The 16,473-nt window shown below is 45.0% G+C and overlaps 1 protein-coding gene across 2 annotated transcripts in view; it reads right to left on the reverse strand.

Moving 5' to 3' along the window:
• BMP7 (bone morphogenetic protein 7) overlaps positions 1-16,473 on the reverse strand; it is a 116,002-nt gene that overhangs the window by 24,704 nt on the left and 74,825 nt on the right. For both annotated transcript variants that reach the window (XM_032217334.1, XM_032217333.1), the window contains exon 2: positions 9,357-9,549. In XM_032217334.1, coding sequence (XP_032073225.1) covers positions 9,357-9,549 — 193 coding nt within the window. The remainder of the gene's footprint in view (positions 1-9,356; positions 9,550-16,473) is intronic.

The raw sequence follows: 16,473 nt of genomic DNA on the forward strand, positions 1-16,473 counted from the left end.
CTACCATAATGAGGTTATTTGGACCTGAATGGACCTATTCTGAAAACATCTTTATGCTTTAAACAAATCAAATCCAACAACATCAGGAATTTTAAACACCAATTCATCTTCTAACAGCTTCCTAGATTTTAACAGGCAAGGAAGAAAAAGAAATCACTGCAGTGTCTTTCTTATTCCATTCTGATGATACCACAACACATTGCTCAGTTTGCCAAGAAAAAAAACCACCTGATGAGAAAGCCAAAAGAAAGAAACTGCTGGAGTGGTATCACTTCTTGTTCTAACTGCTAAAGTATACCTGACCTTAATCTTGGAGGAAAGATTATTTTCAGCTTAATTTGACTGTTGGACAGGTTATAATATAAATGCATGCAATGATAGTCCAATGGCCTCTTTAGAACAAATAAAGGCTAATTACAGCTGTGTTGCAAGGCAATATATTAAAAAAAAAACCTATTCTGGATCAGACTAGCTTTCTATATCCTGTGAAGCCTCCAGATACCAAGATAATTAATTTCCAGAATTTTCAACTAGTCTAATCATTGTTGATTGCTGCAGGGTGGATGATTACTCTAAATATTTTATAATACTTAAAGCCCACTGTCCTTTACCAATGACAGGAGGCAGGGCTTGGGAGAATTTGGACTGAAAATGACCATCTGGGTTGTTTTTTTTTACCCTCTGTCTGGTGGGCTGTAATTTCTAAAAGCAGCTAAAAGGTTTTCTGAATGAGATCAGGCCCTTTGCTTCAAAACCCCAAGAGAAAAGTAAATTTGATAGGGAAAGAATAGACAGAAGTATCAGGATGTTTTTTTTAAATTCACTTTTAGTGCCGTTTTGTTTAGTTGGATAGTCTACCTTCTGACTCCCTGCATTGTTACGAGTACGGTACTTTGTGTAGAGGTTACTAGCACCGTGAACTAGTTGGGCCTGAGTAAGAGATACTTATTTTAACACTGAGACTTATTTTAGAACTGAGAAATAGATCTCCTGCTCTACTTAATTCAGGTTCCAGCTGAATGAGGGGGCATCTCTAGGGCTCCTACATCTGGGCAAATTCTGGACAGTCAGAAGATGGCAGCAGAGAGAGAGACGCTTTTCTGTGTTGCTGGTCCATGTCATGGATGCAGTTCAGATCAAGAACAGGAGGTGATAATTTAAGTATCTGCTTTCATATCCAGGCACCCTAGGACTCAGATCTGTCTGTCTTTCTACCTGTGTGTCTATCCATCTTTAGAACCGCTTCTCTCCCTCACAACCAGTGGTGGGCTGTTGCTGCCTGGTCGGACCGGTTCGGATGAACCAATATTGAATTGAATTGAATTGAATTTATTATATTTCTATGCCGCCCTTTTTCCAGAAGGGACTCAGGGCGGCTCACAACCCAAGTCGGGGGGGGGGGGGAGGGATAGGGGATACAAATAGGGAAAAAAAAGACATAGACAAACAATACCACAATTTTAAAAACAATCAACAGCCACACCATTCGAGCGGGGACAGGAACTCATCAGCCCCAGGCCTGTCGGAACAGCCAGGTTTTGAGGGCTTTGCGGAAAGCCTGGAGGGTGGTGAGGGTCCGAATCTCCACGGGGAGCTCGTTCCAGAGGGCCGGAGCAGCCACAGAGAAGGCCCTCCTCCGAGTGGTCACCAGTCGGCATTGGCCAGTGGATGGAATTCGGAGGAGGAATCTGTGGGATCTAATCGGTCTATTGGAGGTAATTGGCAGCAGGCGGTCTCTCAAGTACCCAGGTCCAATACCATGAAGGGCTTTATAAGTGAAGTTGTGATCAGTGGCTGGGCCTGCCCCTTGCACTATCCTTTCCATTTATAATTAACTTTCTGGCTCGTTCCCCCCACCCACGCTGGCCAGCTAAATTCCGCGCCGCAGCTGCTGTACTCACTGGAGCTGCCTAAGTTGATTAGCTGCATATTTGAAGCTCTGTTTCCGCCCTGAAGTGGCGCATGTGAGCGAAATGAGTGTTTGCACGCTCACAACCAGTGAACCGATTGTTAAGGTAAGAGCAGCCCACCTCTGCTCACAACTCTGGATAATTAGAGCAGAGATGCCAAACTGATCTCTGAGAAGTTTTTGTTATGTTTTGTGACATTGGTCCTCATATCACAGCTGGCCACCAGAGGATAATTTTAAGTAGCTGGGGAAATGTTCTAAGTCCACAAATGAAAGATCTTTCTGTAGATATTGAAGCAGAAGATAAAGTGATGGGATGTAATCAATTGGATCAGCAAATCTGATCAAAGTGAAAAATAATTAACAATTTCCCTAATACCGTCGGAATCCCATCTATCCTCAATGAATTGCCCACTTTTTTAATCTTCAGAGAACTTTTTCTGCATTTGACAGTTACTCGTTTTTTATTTTTTGTTTTAAAAAATGGGGTATGCAGAGTGTTTGAGAGGCCTGCAAAGTGCTCCTGGGGGCTGGGGGGGGGACGAGCAAAAAGGCCCACTTTTTGCAAAAACAGGCGCTTTTTGCAACAACAACAAAAAACAGGGCATACATAGGCTTTGGGATTCTTGTAGAATGCTCCTGGAAGCTGGTGGGGGGCAAAAACAAGCAAAAAACAGTTTATTTTTTTCCTCCCCAGCCCCCAGGAGGACTTTGCAGGCCTCCCAAACCCTCTGCATGTCCATTTTTGTGAAGGGGGCGGGGTTTCAGGAGACCAAATTTGCTGTATTCAGTGTATAAGACGCACACAGAATTTCACCCTCTTTTTTTGGGGGGGGGGAAAGAAGGTGTGTCTTATACTCTGAAAAATATGGTACTTCTCCATTTTCAAAAGAATCCTACTCTATTGTAGAGATGTTACGTACACTGCAGAATGCATATTTGGGAAGTCTGAAGGACAAGCACTAACTCTTGAACGGCAACCTTGATTTAATAAAAAGCATATCTTAAGACAAGATCTTAAGATCATAACCTCGTTGGGGCTTGTGGAGAAGCCTGAAATTATGAAAGAGATAAATGGCTGCGCCATGGTTGCTCATTACTTTATAACCATTTTATTATATATGTGGGGCCCAGAAACATTCCTGGAAATGAATTGTGCTTCAGGCTGGCAATCTGCTTTACGGTGTGCTATCATTTCACTCTCTTTTTTAAATTAAAATCATATTTTAGACAAATCAGATCGCATACGCAGCCTCGGGAGCCCCAAGGTCTGTAAGCAGCAGGGGTCACCCAGGTACAGCTGCATCTTAGAAAGAGTTGGTTATGGTCCATCAGCCAGTCACTGTTCAAAAAAATGTGGCAACTATTTCTGATCATCTCATCAGGGAGCCCCTACTAAAACAGTTGTTGGCTGCTAGAGACTTTCTGAAGATTTACGGTTTTGAGAATATTTTGCATTGCAAATGGAACAGAAGTGCCCTGTATATTCTTAAAATAAATACACGCACGAACAAGGAACTCCATGTTAGCCCTTCAAGGCAGGCCACCCGAAGAAATAGACATCACAAGAAATATTAGAATTCTATTTTATTATAGTAACAGTATCTACACCCCCTCCCAGATTTAAGAGTAAAAGTAATTAGTGATAAAGGTAAAAAAACCCAATTCTACCCAATCTCATCTGGCCTCTTCATACATTACCTGTAAGGTAACAAGAAAGTCAACTGCATGAATTCTGCTACCAGACAGAGCAGTAGGAATTCAGGAATAATTGATCAGGGACATTCTTCCATATTTCTTGGGTGGCCCTTTGAAAATTGGGGCCTTTGACGAAGTCAACTTAAGGTAAGGTAAAAGTTCCCCTTGCACATATGTGCTAGTCGTTCCCAACTCTAGGGGGCGGTGTTCATCTCCGTTTCAAAGCTGAAGAGCTAGCGCTGTCCGAAGACGTCTCCGCGGTCATGTGGCCAGCATAACTAAATGCCGAAGGCACATGGAATGCTGTTACCTTCCCACCAAAGGTGGTTCCTATTTTTCTACTTGCATTTTTACATGTTTTCGAACTTCTAGGTTGGCAGAAGCTGAGGCAATGGGAACTCACTCCGTTACATGGCTCTAGGGAGTCGAACCGCCAAACTGCTGACCTTTCTGATCGACAAGCTCATCGTCTTAGCCACTGAGCCACCGCGTCCCCTAAGTCAACTTAGAAGCAGACAAAAGCTTTTTGGCCAATTTGTGCCAAGACCTCATTGCTCGTCAGCCAGGCTCTAATGTTGAATTTTATTGGTGACCTTTCAAATCAAGGAGCAATAACAGGAAACATGGATGACAAAGCACTACACTCAAGCCTTCAATGTTGAGATCTGATGTGGAATTTCACTTGGCTTGACTTGTCTGATTCAACTATCTTCTATTACTCACAAGCCTACTTCAAGGATGTTTACTTTTTGAGGAATGGGGCAAACAGACAGTTCTTGAAAATTACTACCCCCTTCCCTTTTTTTTCCATTTCCATTCCCTTGTTAAAATGAAGGCATAACATGGCTCAGTGACGGCCATGAGTCAGCTGGGAAGCGGTAGAATGCATCTGTTTTCCCGCAGTGACTTAGATTCCTGTGTACGCAATGAGTCTGGAGGGAAACCCCCTCAGGAAGAGAGATCAAAGGGAATCATCTTTCCCACATTTATTTGGAACTTTTCTCTCCTGGTATCTCGTAATATACTCAGCAGCAATAATGGACTAGCTGTCTTGGAACAAGAGGGTCCATTTTATGGAAGTCATTCCAATCTAAATCGTTTGTTTGCTTCATCTCCTGTTTTTAACCCCAAAATTGGACAATTTATTGTTCATTCATGAGACTTAAAACAAAGATAAATTACAAAGGTATGCCAATTAATACATTGAATATCTACCTACCTACCTACCATAGTGGCACAGTTATTAGAATGCAGTATTGCAGGCTAATTTTGCTGACTGCCAGCAGTTTGATTCTCACCGGCTCAAGGTTGACGCAGCCTTCCATCCTTCCAAGATCATTAAAAAGAGACTCAAAGTGTTGAGGACAATATGGTGACACCGTAAAATCGCTTAGAGCGGGCTGTAAAGCACTGTGAAGCAGTGTCTAAGTCAGTGATGGCTAACCTTTTCTGGACTGAGTATCCAAGGCATGCGCGCAAGCGTGCGAATATGCACATGCACACCTGAACCCCCAAAAGGCAATGTGTGTGCACCCCCACATGTACCCCAGTGCATGCGCATGCACCCCCGCAACCCCTGCAGCACGCTATCACTTCTACATCCATGTGCACCCCTGCATGCACCACGCCCCCACACATGCGTGGCAGACCCAAAGACCAGCTGGCTGGTGAGGCGTGCATGGCAGAACTGAACTGGGGCGATGGCTCGCGTGCTCACAGAGAGGGTGCTGTGTGCCATAGGTTCGGCATCAAGGGTCTAAGTGCTACTGATATCTATCTATTGATTTGCAGAAGACTTGCTTAGAAGTAAACCATAGGAAGGTTTGAGCAGCATAGTCTCCTCTTACCTCAAAGGATTTCTCTTTGGAGGAACATTAGACGGATATACCTTCACTATGACCCCCTAATTGGAGTAGGCAGCTCCTATTTACTCAGAGGAGATCCTTCATCTTTGTTTCCTGAGACAGAGCTCTTTTGTTGGGATAAAATCAATGGGATGATGGGCAGCAAATGAGATGGTAATTGCTAGGCATGCTCTGCGGTGTTACCTAGTTTGGTAATGAAACATTTACAAGAAAACTACTAATGAAGGCAAATATACATGTCCCAAGATAATGTTGCAGGATCCAATCTGGGTCAGTCATAGGGACCAGAAGTTTAGCTTCCTCAACTTTCAGACTTGTGCTGCAGCTGGATGAAGATGGGCTCCAGCATGAATCCAAAAGCTTGGAGGATTAAGCCTCTGGTCCCTGGGGACCGACCAGATTGAAGCCTGCAAAGCCACCGAGCTCAGAGAGCACCAAGGACTTCAAAGGAATGCCCTCTTGAGAAACAGATCGGTGTGAGAGTAAAGGCTTACTCATCAGTGGGAACTCTGCAAAAGCTTCTCTTCAGATCTCCAGTTGAGCATCCTAGCTGCTGATACACTGATGTTGACCTTTGGCCTAGCTTTAGAGTCTGCTTACAGTTCGACCCTTTGTTTGAACTCCTGAATGAACTCTAGATTGCTTACTGGCTCTGATATAAGTAACTGATCTGAAAACCTGACCTGGTTACAGAACAGACAACAAATAGCTAAAGTTTCCATCCATATTTTACATGCCACCAACCACATCATTATTAGAATGTCTTACAGGCATTGCAACACTTCAAGTAAACGGAATCATAGAATGAGATGAGACTGTTGTTTTCAGCCAGTCTCGAGAGAAGGACTAGGGGGTCACATTATAGCAGTATTCCAGCATTTATGGGGCTGCCACAAAGAAGAGAGGGTCAATTTATTTCCCAAAGCACCAGAAGGCAAGACAAGAAACAGTGGATGGAAACTAATCAAGGACAGAAGCAACCAGGAATTAAGTAGAAGCTTCGTAACAGTGAGGACAATTAACCAATGGAACAGCTTGCATTCAGAAGTTGTGGGTGCTTCATCACTGGGGGGGGGGGATTTAAAGAAAAGACTTTAAGGAAAAAACTAGGCAGTCACCTGTCTGAAATGGTAGAATCTTCTGCTTCAGCACTAGAAGACCTCCAAGTCATGGAATGAGTTTCAACTTGTCGCGCCTGAGGAAGTGGACAAGGCCATGGGAGCGGTGAGTGCCTCCACTTGTATATTGGACCCGTGCCCTTCCTGGCTGGTTTCGACCAGCAGGGAGATGACACGTGGCTGGATCCAGATGATAATTAACACCTCTCTCCGGGAGGGATCGTTCCCGCTCCTCCTAAAGGATGCAGTGGTGAGACCCCTCCTGAAGAAACCATCTCTGGACCCAGCCATCTTGAGTAACTATCGTCCGGTCTCCAACCTCCCCTTTGTAGGGAAGGTTGTTGAGAAAGTGGTGGCCTCTCAACTCCGACGGTCCTTGGATGAAACCGATTATCTGGATTCCTTTCAGTCCAGTTTCAGGCCTGGCTACAGCACAGAAACTGCTTTGGTCACGCTGATCGCTGATCTCTGGAGAGCCAGGGATAGGGGTCAGCCCTCTATCCTAGTGCTCCTTGACCTCTCAGCGGCCTTCGATACCATCGACCATGGTATCCTTCTGCGATGGTTGCGAGAGGTGGGAGTGGGAGGCACCGTTCTTCGGTGGTTCTCCTCTTACCTCTCGGACAGGTCGCAATCGGTGTTGGTCGGAGGGCAGAGGTTGACCCCTAGGCCCCTCAATTATGGGGTGCTGCAGAGCTCGGTCCTGTCCCCCCTCCTATTTAACATCTACATGAAGCCGCTGGGTGAGATCATATGGCGGCACGGGATTAAATACCACCAATATGCGGACGATACACAATTGTATCTATCTGCCCCGTGCCAACTCAGTGAAGCAGTAGAAGTAATGTGCCAGTGCCTGGAGGCTGTTAGGGTCTGGATGGGAACGAACAAGCTTGCACTCAATCCTGACAAGACTGAATGGCTATTGATGTTTCCTCCCAAAGATTGGCTAATTACTCCATCTCTCAGTCTGGGGGGAGAAATTATACGCCCCTCAGAGAGGGTTCGCAATTTGGGAGTCTTCCTGGACCCACAGCTGACTTTAGATCACCATTTGTCGGCTGTGACCAGGGGGGTCTTTGCCCAGGTTCGCCTGGTGCACCAATTGTGACCCTACCTGGATCGGGAGGCACTTCAAATAGTCACTCACGCCCTCGTTACCTCAAGACTGGATTACTGTAATGCGCTCTACATGGGGCTGCCCTTGAAAAGTGTTCGAAGACTTCAGCTAGTCCAGAATGCAGCTACGCGAGCGATTGTGGGTGCACCCAGGTACACCCACGTTACACCTATCCTCCGCGAGCTGCACTGGCTGCCCATTGGTCTCTGGACTCGCTTCAAGGTGCTAGTTATTACTTATAAAGCTCTGCATGGCATCGGACCTGGGTACCTGAGAGACCGCCTCTTGCCAATTACTTCCCAAAGACCGATCCGATCACACAGGCTCGGCCTTCTCCGGGTTCCATCTGCCAGCCAATGTCGGCTGGTGACCCCCGGGGGAGAGCCTTCTCTGTTGCTGCTCCGGCCCTCTGGAACGAGCTCCCCGTGGAGATCCGGACCCTTACCACCCTCCCGGCCTTCCGTAAAGCTACCAAGTCCTGACTGTTCCGGCAGGCTGGGGGCTGTTGAAGTATCCAGCCCCGCCTCATTTGTGACTGTTGTGCATTTTAATATTGTTTGTTTTGTCTTATTTATCCCCTCCCCTGTTTCATTGTGAGCCGCCCGGAGTCCTACGGGAGTGGGCAGCATACAAAACCAATAAACGAAACGAAGTCCCTTCCAGCTCTATTCTGATTGACTCCTCAGTGAGGGATAGAATGACAGAGCCTCTGCTCAAAGAGTGATGGAGAATCTATCATCTATCTGGATAATTGATTCCACTGTCCAGTGTCCATTGCAGAGGTGGGTTTTTCCTGGTTCGGCCTAGATTGGGCGAACTGGTAGTGGCGGCGGCGAGAGGCTCCGGCACCTGCCCAGATGCTTCTGCGCATGCACAAGTGAACCAGTATGGGGAAAAAATGGTCCATTGCTCTGTTACTGTTTTCTAACTTTCAATTGAAATTTGCAATCCTATTATTTAAATCTGCCTTTGAAGTTCCACTGCTAAAGTCCACCATATTAAGCCATCCTCAAGAAAGGCAAATGCTTTCAACATGATCCAGATTGGAGGAGATCCGGCAACTCTGCAAGGCTGAAAATAAGACCATGTTGAAAGTTTAGCAAAATGAGTCCTCTATGGCGATCCAGTTGAAGCAACAGAGTCACCAAGCAGTCTTTCACTCCGCATGGAAATGGGCCTAATCTTGCTACCTGTTTCATAAGCAAGTTCTACATTAATTAAACCAACTGCTCTTCAAAGGCTTACAACTTCAATTCTTGATTATCACTTCAAAGCTAAACATGTTAAATACCCAAGTATAGTTGCATTTTAAGGGGGATAATTAAGTTGAACAGAAACAGCCTCTGGAAGTCAAGTGCTAAAAACAGAGTTTCCATCTCAACAAAGGATGTTTCAGAAGATCACTTCACACATTCAGCCCCGAGTCTTTAGATGAGGAGATACTAAATAAGAAGCATCACAGATTCATTCTGTCTCTCTCTCTCTCTCTCTCACTCACTCTCTCTCTCTCTCTTTCTCTCTCTCTCTCTCTCTCTCACACACACACACACACAAACACACAGTTACAGGCATTACTGAATTATATTTCATTCTACAGTCTCTTGGGCTTCCAGGACGAACTCAAATGAGGTCTTTTAGTCACTCACCTTCCTGGATGTTCTTGGAGGACCTGGTAGACGCTGATTTGGAATGTTTCATTATCAAAACGTTCTCTAATGTAGTCCTTGTAAATTCGAAACTCAGCTGCAGTTACTGCTTCACCCTCGGGGATCCTAGAGAGGTCAAATCGGAACTCACGACGGTGACTGCGCTGATGATAGAACTCCTTGTCATGTTCCACTGCAGAAAGAAAAGCAAATGACTGGCTCCAATAATTTTTCAACGACCCGTACAATATCCAATGGCAGAATTATCATCTACGCATTAACAAAGAAAATGTCTGGTAGAAAAGACAACGTATCCATACGAGGATATTACTACTCACAACACATTTTAAACCTTTGCAGAAACTTTGCGGAGTGGTTATTCAAATTAGATGGACATGCCAGATGTTGGGAAGGATCTGTTCACTCTTGCTCCCTGATTGAGAAACCAAGCCAATCCAGTCCGTATTTCGGATTCACAAACTCTAATTAAGCTAAAAAATATACAGTATATAATACAAAGTACAATATAGAGGATGATAAACAAGATATACATTACTGATCATCTCTGGATCTCCTGTAGACTTTAGAATATTGCTATTCCCATATAGTGGGCAGGCAGAAATGGGTTTATTTAGAAAGTTGTTCATATCCGCTCTCATTGCAATTTCTGAGAGGGCATATAGCAAGGGTGTCAAACTCAAGGCCCGGGGCTGAGATCTGGCCCATGGGGCCGCCCTGGAAATAGTGAAAGACCGACCCGCGGTTCCTCTGCCAGCAAAAGTGGGAGGGCAACTGAGGGCCCTCCTGAGCTGTTTTCGCTGGCAGAGATCTCAAGCCACTGTAGACGCACAGACAAAAGTGACGTCAAGCTGGCCATGCCCACCCTGGCCACAGCCCTCCCGGCCCCCCAAGGTCAAACACAACCATGATGCAGCTCTCAATGAAATTGAGGTGAGAGCCGAGGTGGCGCAGTGGTTAGGGTGCAGTACTGCAGGCCACTTCAGTTGACTGTTATCTACAGTTCAGCGGTTCTAATCTCACCGGCTCAAGGTTGACTCAGCCTTCCATCCTTCCGAGGTGGGTGAAATGAGGACCCAGACTGTGGGGGCGATATGCTGACTCTGTAAAACCGCTTAGAGAGGGCTGAAAGCCCTATGAAGTGGTATATAAGTCTAACTGCTAACTGCTAAATTGAGTTTGACACCCCTGGCATATAGGGTATTACCAGCCTTTCTAGTTAGATTTTTTTTCTTTTGACCACCAGATGGAATGCAAAGGAATTCTGGATTATTATTATTTTTTGGTCAACATTGTGAGAGCACTAAAATGGGGCAGAATCACAACTGATGATGGTAGCTAACTAGCTGCGGCTAATCTCAACAAAACTACATAGGGTCAGCCCTACTTGGAGAAAAAGAATATAAGAAATCTCAAGACTAGAGTAGAAATTGAAAAACAAAACATACTGGAAAAAAGGAGGGGATGGAACACACCACTTCATTCTTTTTGCCAAGAAATATTTCTTCAGGCAACTCATGCTTAAACTATGGAATTTGCTTCTAGAAGATATATAGACCATGGCCATTAACACAGATGGCTTTAAAATATGGTATTATTCTATAAACACTCTTATGTTATTCTCCATAAATCTGTCTCTCAACAGTTGTCTGGTGACAGATGAATCATATGTATTGGAAAAAGTAATAGAAACAATCACCAGAATTTCAACAATTGCTAGGATTCAAAAACAGCCCCTCTCTCTATAGGAACAGTATTCAAACTCTCTTGCATGTTCTCCTCCTTGTGCTAGGTAACTACTTGGCAACAAGCCATGTTCTTTCTAACTGCCCTTTATTTGTGCAATCAGTAGATCAGTTATCATAGTTTATTTTTTCTGACTGGGTGAGAACTAACTTTCATACTAGCAACTAATCACAAGAGCTATGCATTACCCCAAATTATGATTTCCCTCAATCTGAACTCAACTTCTGATGACTTCATGGCTCTCTCCATAAAGTTTTCTTAGCAACAGTAAGGAAATAGTTTCCCATTGCTTCTTCTGGGATTACCCAGGGTAATCTTTGTATTCTCAGGATGATTTCTATTCAGCCCTCATCAGGCCTGATCCTGCTAATATTCTGAGCTCAGACAAGATCAACCAGGTGCTGCCACCTGCTGAGACAATGGAGACAGTATGGCTCTCCATATGGTTGTTGGGAGTGAGAATTGAGCTTATTTCCTTGTGAATGCCACATCAATATTTCTTATTATTATGGTTGGAATGTTTATCCACCTATCAGATTCTTCCCAAGGACTAGGGATAGGCAGATGTTTTTGTTTGATAGTGTCAAATGTATCGTCACAAGATGTGAAGCTGCCTTTTGCAATGACTGATGATGATTTTGTCAATGCCGATGGTATTCAAGCGGTGCGTCAGATATTTTGGGATCTGCACCAGTGGTGGGTTCCGGATCCGGTTGCAACCAGTACGCTGCAACGGGGCCGGGCATCTACCATGTGCATGCCTACTGCCCGCGACGTTCCAGCTGCTTATGCTCTGTGCGCGAAAGCCCCGATCGGCTCAAATACAGGTAAGGAGGGTGGGCAGGTGGGCCCTCCGGAGCACTGTACCAGAACAGCCTGGTGTTCCCAGCAGGCACCGGTACACCAGTACCGGGGCCTACTGGTCGTATCTCACCACTGATGTGCACCTAAAGGACCGATTACTGTTGGTACTATCTTTGCTTTCTTTTGCCACAATTGTTCGACTTCTATTTGCTATTCTTTGCATTTTGTATTTTTTCCAGTTCTTTCTCTAAGATGATGATAATTATTAGTGGAATACAAACAACTGCAACACACCAAAAATACAGTTGTGGTTATAGAGTGAGAAAAGAATTACAAACATTCCCATCAATTTTTAGTGATTTTTTTTTTTTTTTTTTTTTTAGTGATTTTATTGACATTTGTAGGCCGCCCTTTTCCCTGAGGGGACTCAGGGCGGCTCACATAAAATCAGGGAGGGGGAAATGCAAACAATAACATAGACACATGTAATAAAAACAATAGGCAACATGCATTCATCATTCGGGAGGGGCAACTATCTCTGTCCCCAGGCCTGACGGGCTAGCCAGTTCTTCAAGGCTGTGCGGAAGGCCTGGACGGTGGTGAGGGTACGAATCTCCACGGGGAGTTCGTTCCAAAGGGTCGGGGCTACTACTGAGTAGGCCCTCCTCCTTGTGGTTGCCAGCCGACACTGGCTGGCCGATGGAATACGGAGGAGGCCCAATCTGTGTGATCTAATTGGTCGCAGGGAGGTAATTGGCAGAAGGCGGTCTCTCAAGTATCCAGATCCACTACCATGCAGGGCTTTATGGGTGACTAATAGCACCTTGAAGCGCATCCGGAAATCGACAGGTAGCCAGCGCAGCTCGCGGAGGATAGGTGTTATGTGGGTGAACCGCGGTGCACCCACAATCGCTCGCGCGGCCGCGTTCTGTACCAGCTGAAGACGCCGGATGCTCTTCAAGGGCAGCCCCATGTAGAGCACATTGCAGTATTCCAGCCTAGAGGTCACAAGGGCCCGAGTGACTGTTGTGAGTGCCTCCCGATTCAGGTAGGGTCGCAACTGGCGCACCAGGCGAACCTGGGCGAATGCCCCCCTAGCCACAGCCGTTAGGTGGTGGTCAAACGATAGCTGTGGATCTAGGAGGACTCCCAAGTTGCGAACCCTCTCTGAGGGGTATAGAATTTGACCCCCCAGCCTGAGAGATGGCATATTGGTGGAATCTTTGGGAGGGAAACACAGCAGCCACTCGGTCTTTTCTGGGTTGAGCACAAGCTTGTTAGCCCGCATCCAGTCCATAACAGCCTCCAGGCCTCGGTTCATCACGTCTGCCGCTTCATTGAGTTGGCACAGGGCGGACAGATACAGTTGAGTATCGTCCGCATATTGATGGTATCTGATCCCGTGCCTGCGGATGATCTCTCCCAGCGGTTTCATGTAGATGTTGAATAGTAGGGGGGATAAGACCGAGCCCTGAGGCACCCCATATGTTAGGGGCCTAGGGGACGATCTCTGCCCCCCCACTAACACCGACTGCGACCTGTCCGAGAGGTAGGAAGAGAACCACCGCAGTACGGTGCCTCCCACTCCCACCTCCCGCAGTCGTCGCAGAAGGATACCATGGTCGATGGTATCGAAAGCCGCTGAGAGGTCAAGGAGAACCAGGATGGAGGAAAATCCTCCATCTCTGGCTCTCCAAAGATCATCGGTCAATGCGACCAAAGCGGTTTCTGTGCTGTAACCGGGTCTGAAGCCTGACTGGAAGGGGTCAAGATAGTTTGCTTCCTCCAAGGACCGCTGGAGCTGAAAGGCCACCACCTTCTCAACAACCTTCCCGAGGAAGGGAAGGTTGGAGACTGGACGATAGTTATTAAGGACAGCTGGATCCAAAGATGGCTTCTTTAGGAGGAGTCAAATACAGGTAAGGAGGGTGGGCAGGTGGGCCCTCCGGAGCACTGTACCAGAACAGTACCTGGTGTTCCCAGCAGGCACCGGTACACCAGTACCGGGGCCTACTGGTCGTATCTCACCACTGATGTGCACCTAAAGGACCGATTACTGTTGGTACTATCTTTGCTTTCTTTTGCCACAATTGTTCGACTTCTATTTGCTATTCTTTGCATTTTGTATTTTTTCCAGTTCTTTCTCTAAGATGATGATAATTATTAGTGGAATACAAACAACTGCAACACACCAAAAATACAGTTGTGGTTATAGAGTGAGAAAAGAATTACAAACATTCCCATCAATAACTGGCAGGCCACTGTTAAAAACCAAGATGCTTGACTACATAGGGTTTTAAACTAATTTAATATGGTTATACAGGTAGTTCCTCGACTTGCAACAGTTCATTTCGTGATTGTTCAAAGTTACAATGCACTGAAAAAAGTGACTCATGACCATTTTTCATTCTTATGACCTTTATATCACATGGTCATGTGATCAAAATTTGAACACTTGGAGACTCATATTTAGGACGGTTGAAGTGTCTCAGGGTCATGTGATCAGCTTTTGCAACCTTTTGAAAAGCAAAGTCAATGGGGAAGCCAGATTCACTTAACAACCGTGTTACTAACTTAACACCTGCAGTGATTCACTTACCATATTTTTCAGACTATAAGATGCACCAGAGTATACGACGCACCAAGATTTTGTTGTATTCAGTGTATAAGACACACTCAAGATTTTCACCGCTCGAAAGTGCTTTACAGCCCTCTCTAAGCAGTTTACAAAATCAGCCTGTTGCCCCCAACAATCTGGGTCCTCATTTTACCAACCTTGGAAGGATGGAAGACTGAGTCAACCTTGAGCTGGTGAAACTCGAACTGCCAAACTGCTGGCAGCCGGCAGTCAGCCGAATTAGCCTGCAGTACTGCATTCTAAGCACTGCGCCACCACGGCTCTCAGGTAATCAAGTATGGTTCACTAGACAGTGCACAATGTAAGGAAACTATAAAAACAGACATATTTAATGCTATTTTCATTTAGCAACAGCCTTGGTAGTACAGTGGTTAGAATGAAGTACTGTAGGCTACTTCTGCTGATTGCCACCTGACTGGAATTTGGCAGTTCAAATCCCACCAAGCTCAAGGTTGACTTAGCCTTCCATCCTTCCGAGATGGATAAAATGAGGACCCAGATTGTTGGGGAAAATTTGCTGACTCAGTAAACCGCGTAGAGGGCTGTAAAGCACTATAAAGTGGTATATAAGTCTAAGTGCTATTGCTACAGCTAGCTGTATGAACAATGTGACTCATATAACATTGTCTATTGCTTCCCATGATCTTATACTGCTTGAATCAGAAATGAATAGTGGTAAACCTGAAGGTCATGTTGATTTTAACATTTTTGTTTCATCTGAAACTCTCTATGTGGTTTTCTACTTCCTACCTTACACAAGGATAGTTTATCTTAAAGAAATGCATTTATGAGCAATGAAGTTGCTCATCAAAAGTTCAAAACTCAAATCTATTTATCCAAAGGAAAATAGGCCGTAAGATGTGGTCCATGACAACACATTACAGTTGTCAATCTTTAATGGGGTTTTTTCCCCCTTCATTATTCTATGTCAGCCTTGCCCAATGTGTTGTCCCTCCAACACTTTGGGCAAGAAGCATGTCACTCTAGTTCAGTGATGGCGAACCTTTTTGGAATCGAGTGCCCAAAGTGGAACGTCCATACAAGCACGTGCATGCACCGGAAACCCAAAGACCAGTGTGCACATGCCTGTTTTTTGGCCATTTTGGGGGGCGTTTTCAGGAAGTTTTTCAGGCTGTTTTCAGGCCATTTTCAGGCCGTTTTTCAGGCCGTAAATGGTCTGAAAACAGCTTGGAAAATGGTCTATTTTGGGGGCATTTGGGGGGCTGTTTTCAGGCCATTTTTCCAGTGCTCCAGTGCCTGCAAAGACCAGCTGGTCAGTGTGCATGTGTGTGCTGGAAACCAGAAAAGCAGCTGGCGATGGCGCATGTGCCCACAGAGAGGGTTCTGGGTGCCACCTCTGGCAGATGTGCCATAGGCTCTAGTTAGTACAAAAATTGCAGGAGATGGTAGGTTTGGACTTCAATACATCTACATGGTATTTTTGTTAAATAAAAAAAAAACCCAAACCCTGTTATTTGCCAGCAACCTTCTTTAAATACAGTATATATAAATTGCTCTGCACCGAATTAACTTATTAGGATTTCCACAATAATCATCTCTACGCCTTCTGGGTATTCCAGATTTGAATACAATTATTATCAATTAGATTTATTTTCTATTAAACTTGACTGCTGTGGAACTATTCCTACTGTGAACGTTTAACAACAAAATACAATCCTGCACAATCTGATTTTTAAAAATATTTCTATCTTAATTGCAGAAAGGGATTCTCAACTTTAGCACCCTGAAAGCCTTCTCCCTGCCTTTTAATTAATTTTTAATATTAAATTTTAACCATCCTTGCTTCTTTTTAAATGTTATATGCAGGTAGTCCTCAACTTACAACAGTTTGCTTAAATGACCATTCAAAGTTACAACGGCACTGAAAAAAAGTGACTTATGACCATTTTT

The sequence above is a fragment of the Thamnophis elegans genome, chromosome 5, assembly GCF_009769535.1.
Source record: "Thamnophis elegans isolate rThaEle1 chromosome 5, rThaEle1.pri, whole genome shotgun sequence".
Lineage (NCBI taxonomy): Eukaryota > Metazoa > Chordata > Lepidosauria > Squamata > Colubridae > Thamnophis > Thamnophis elegans.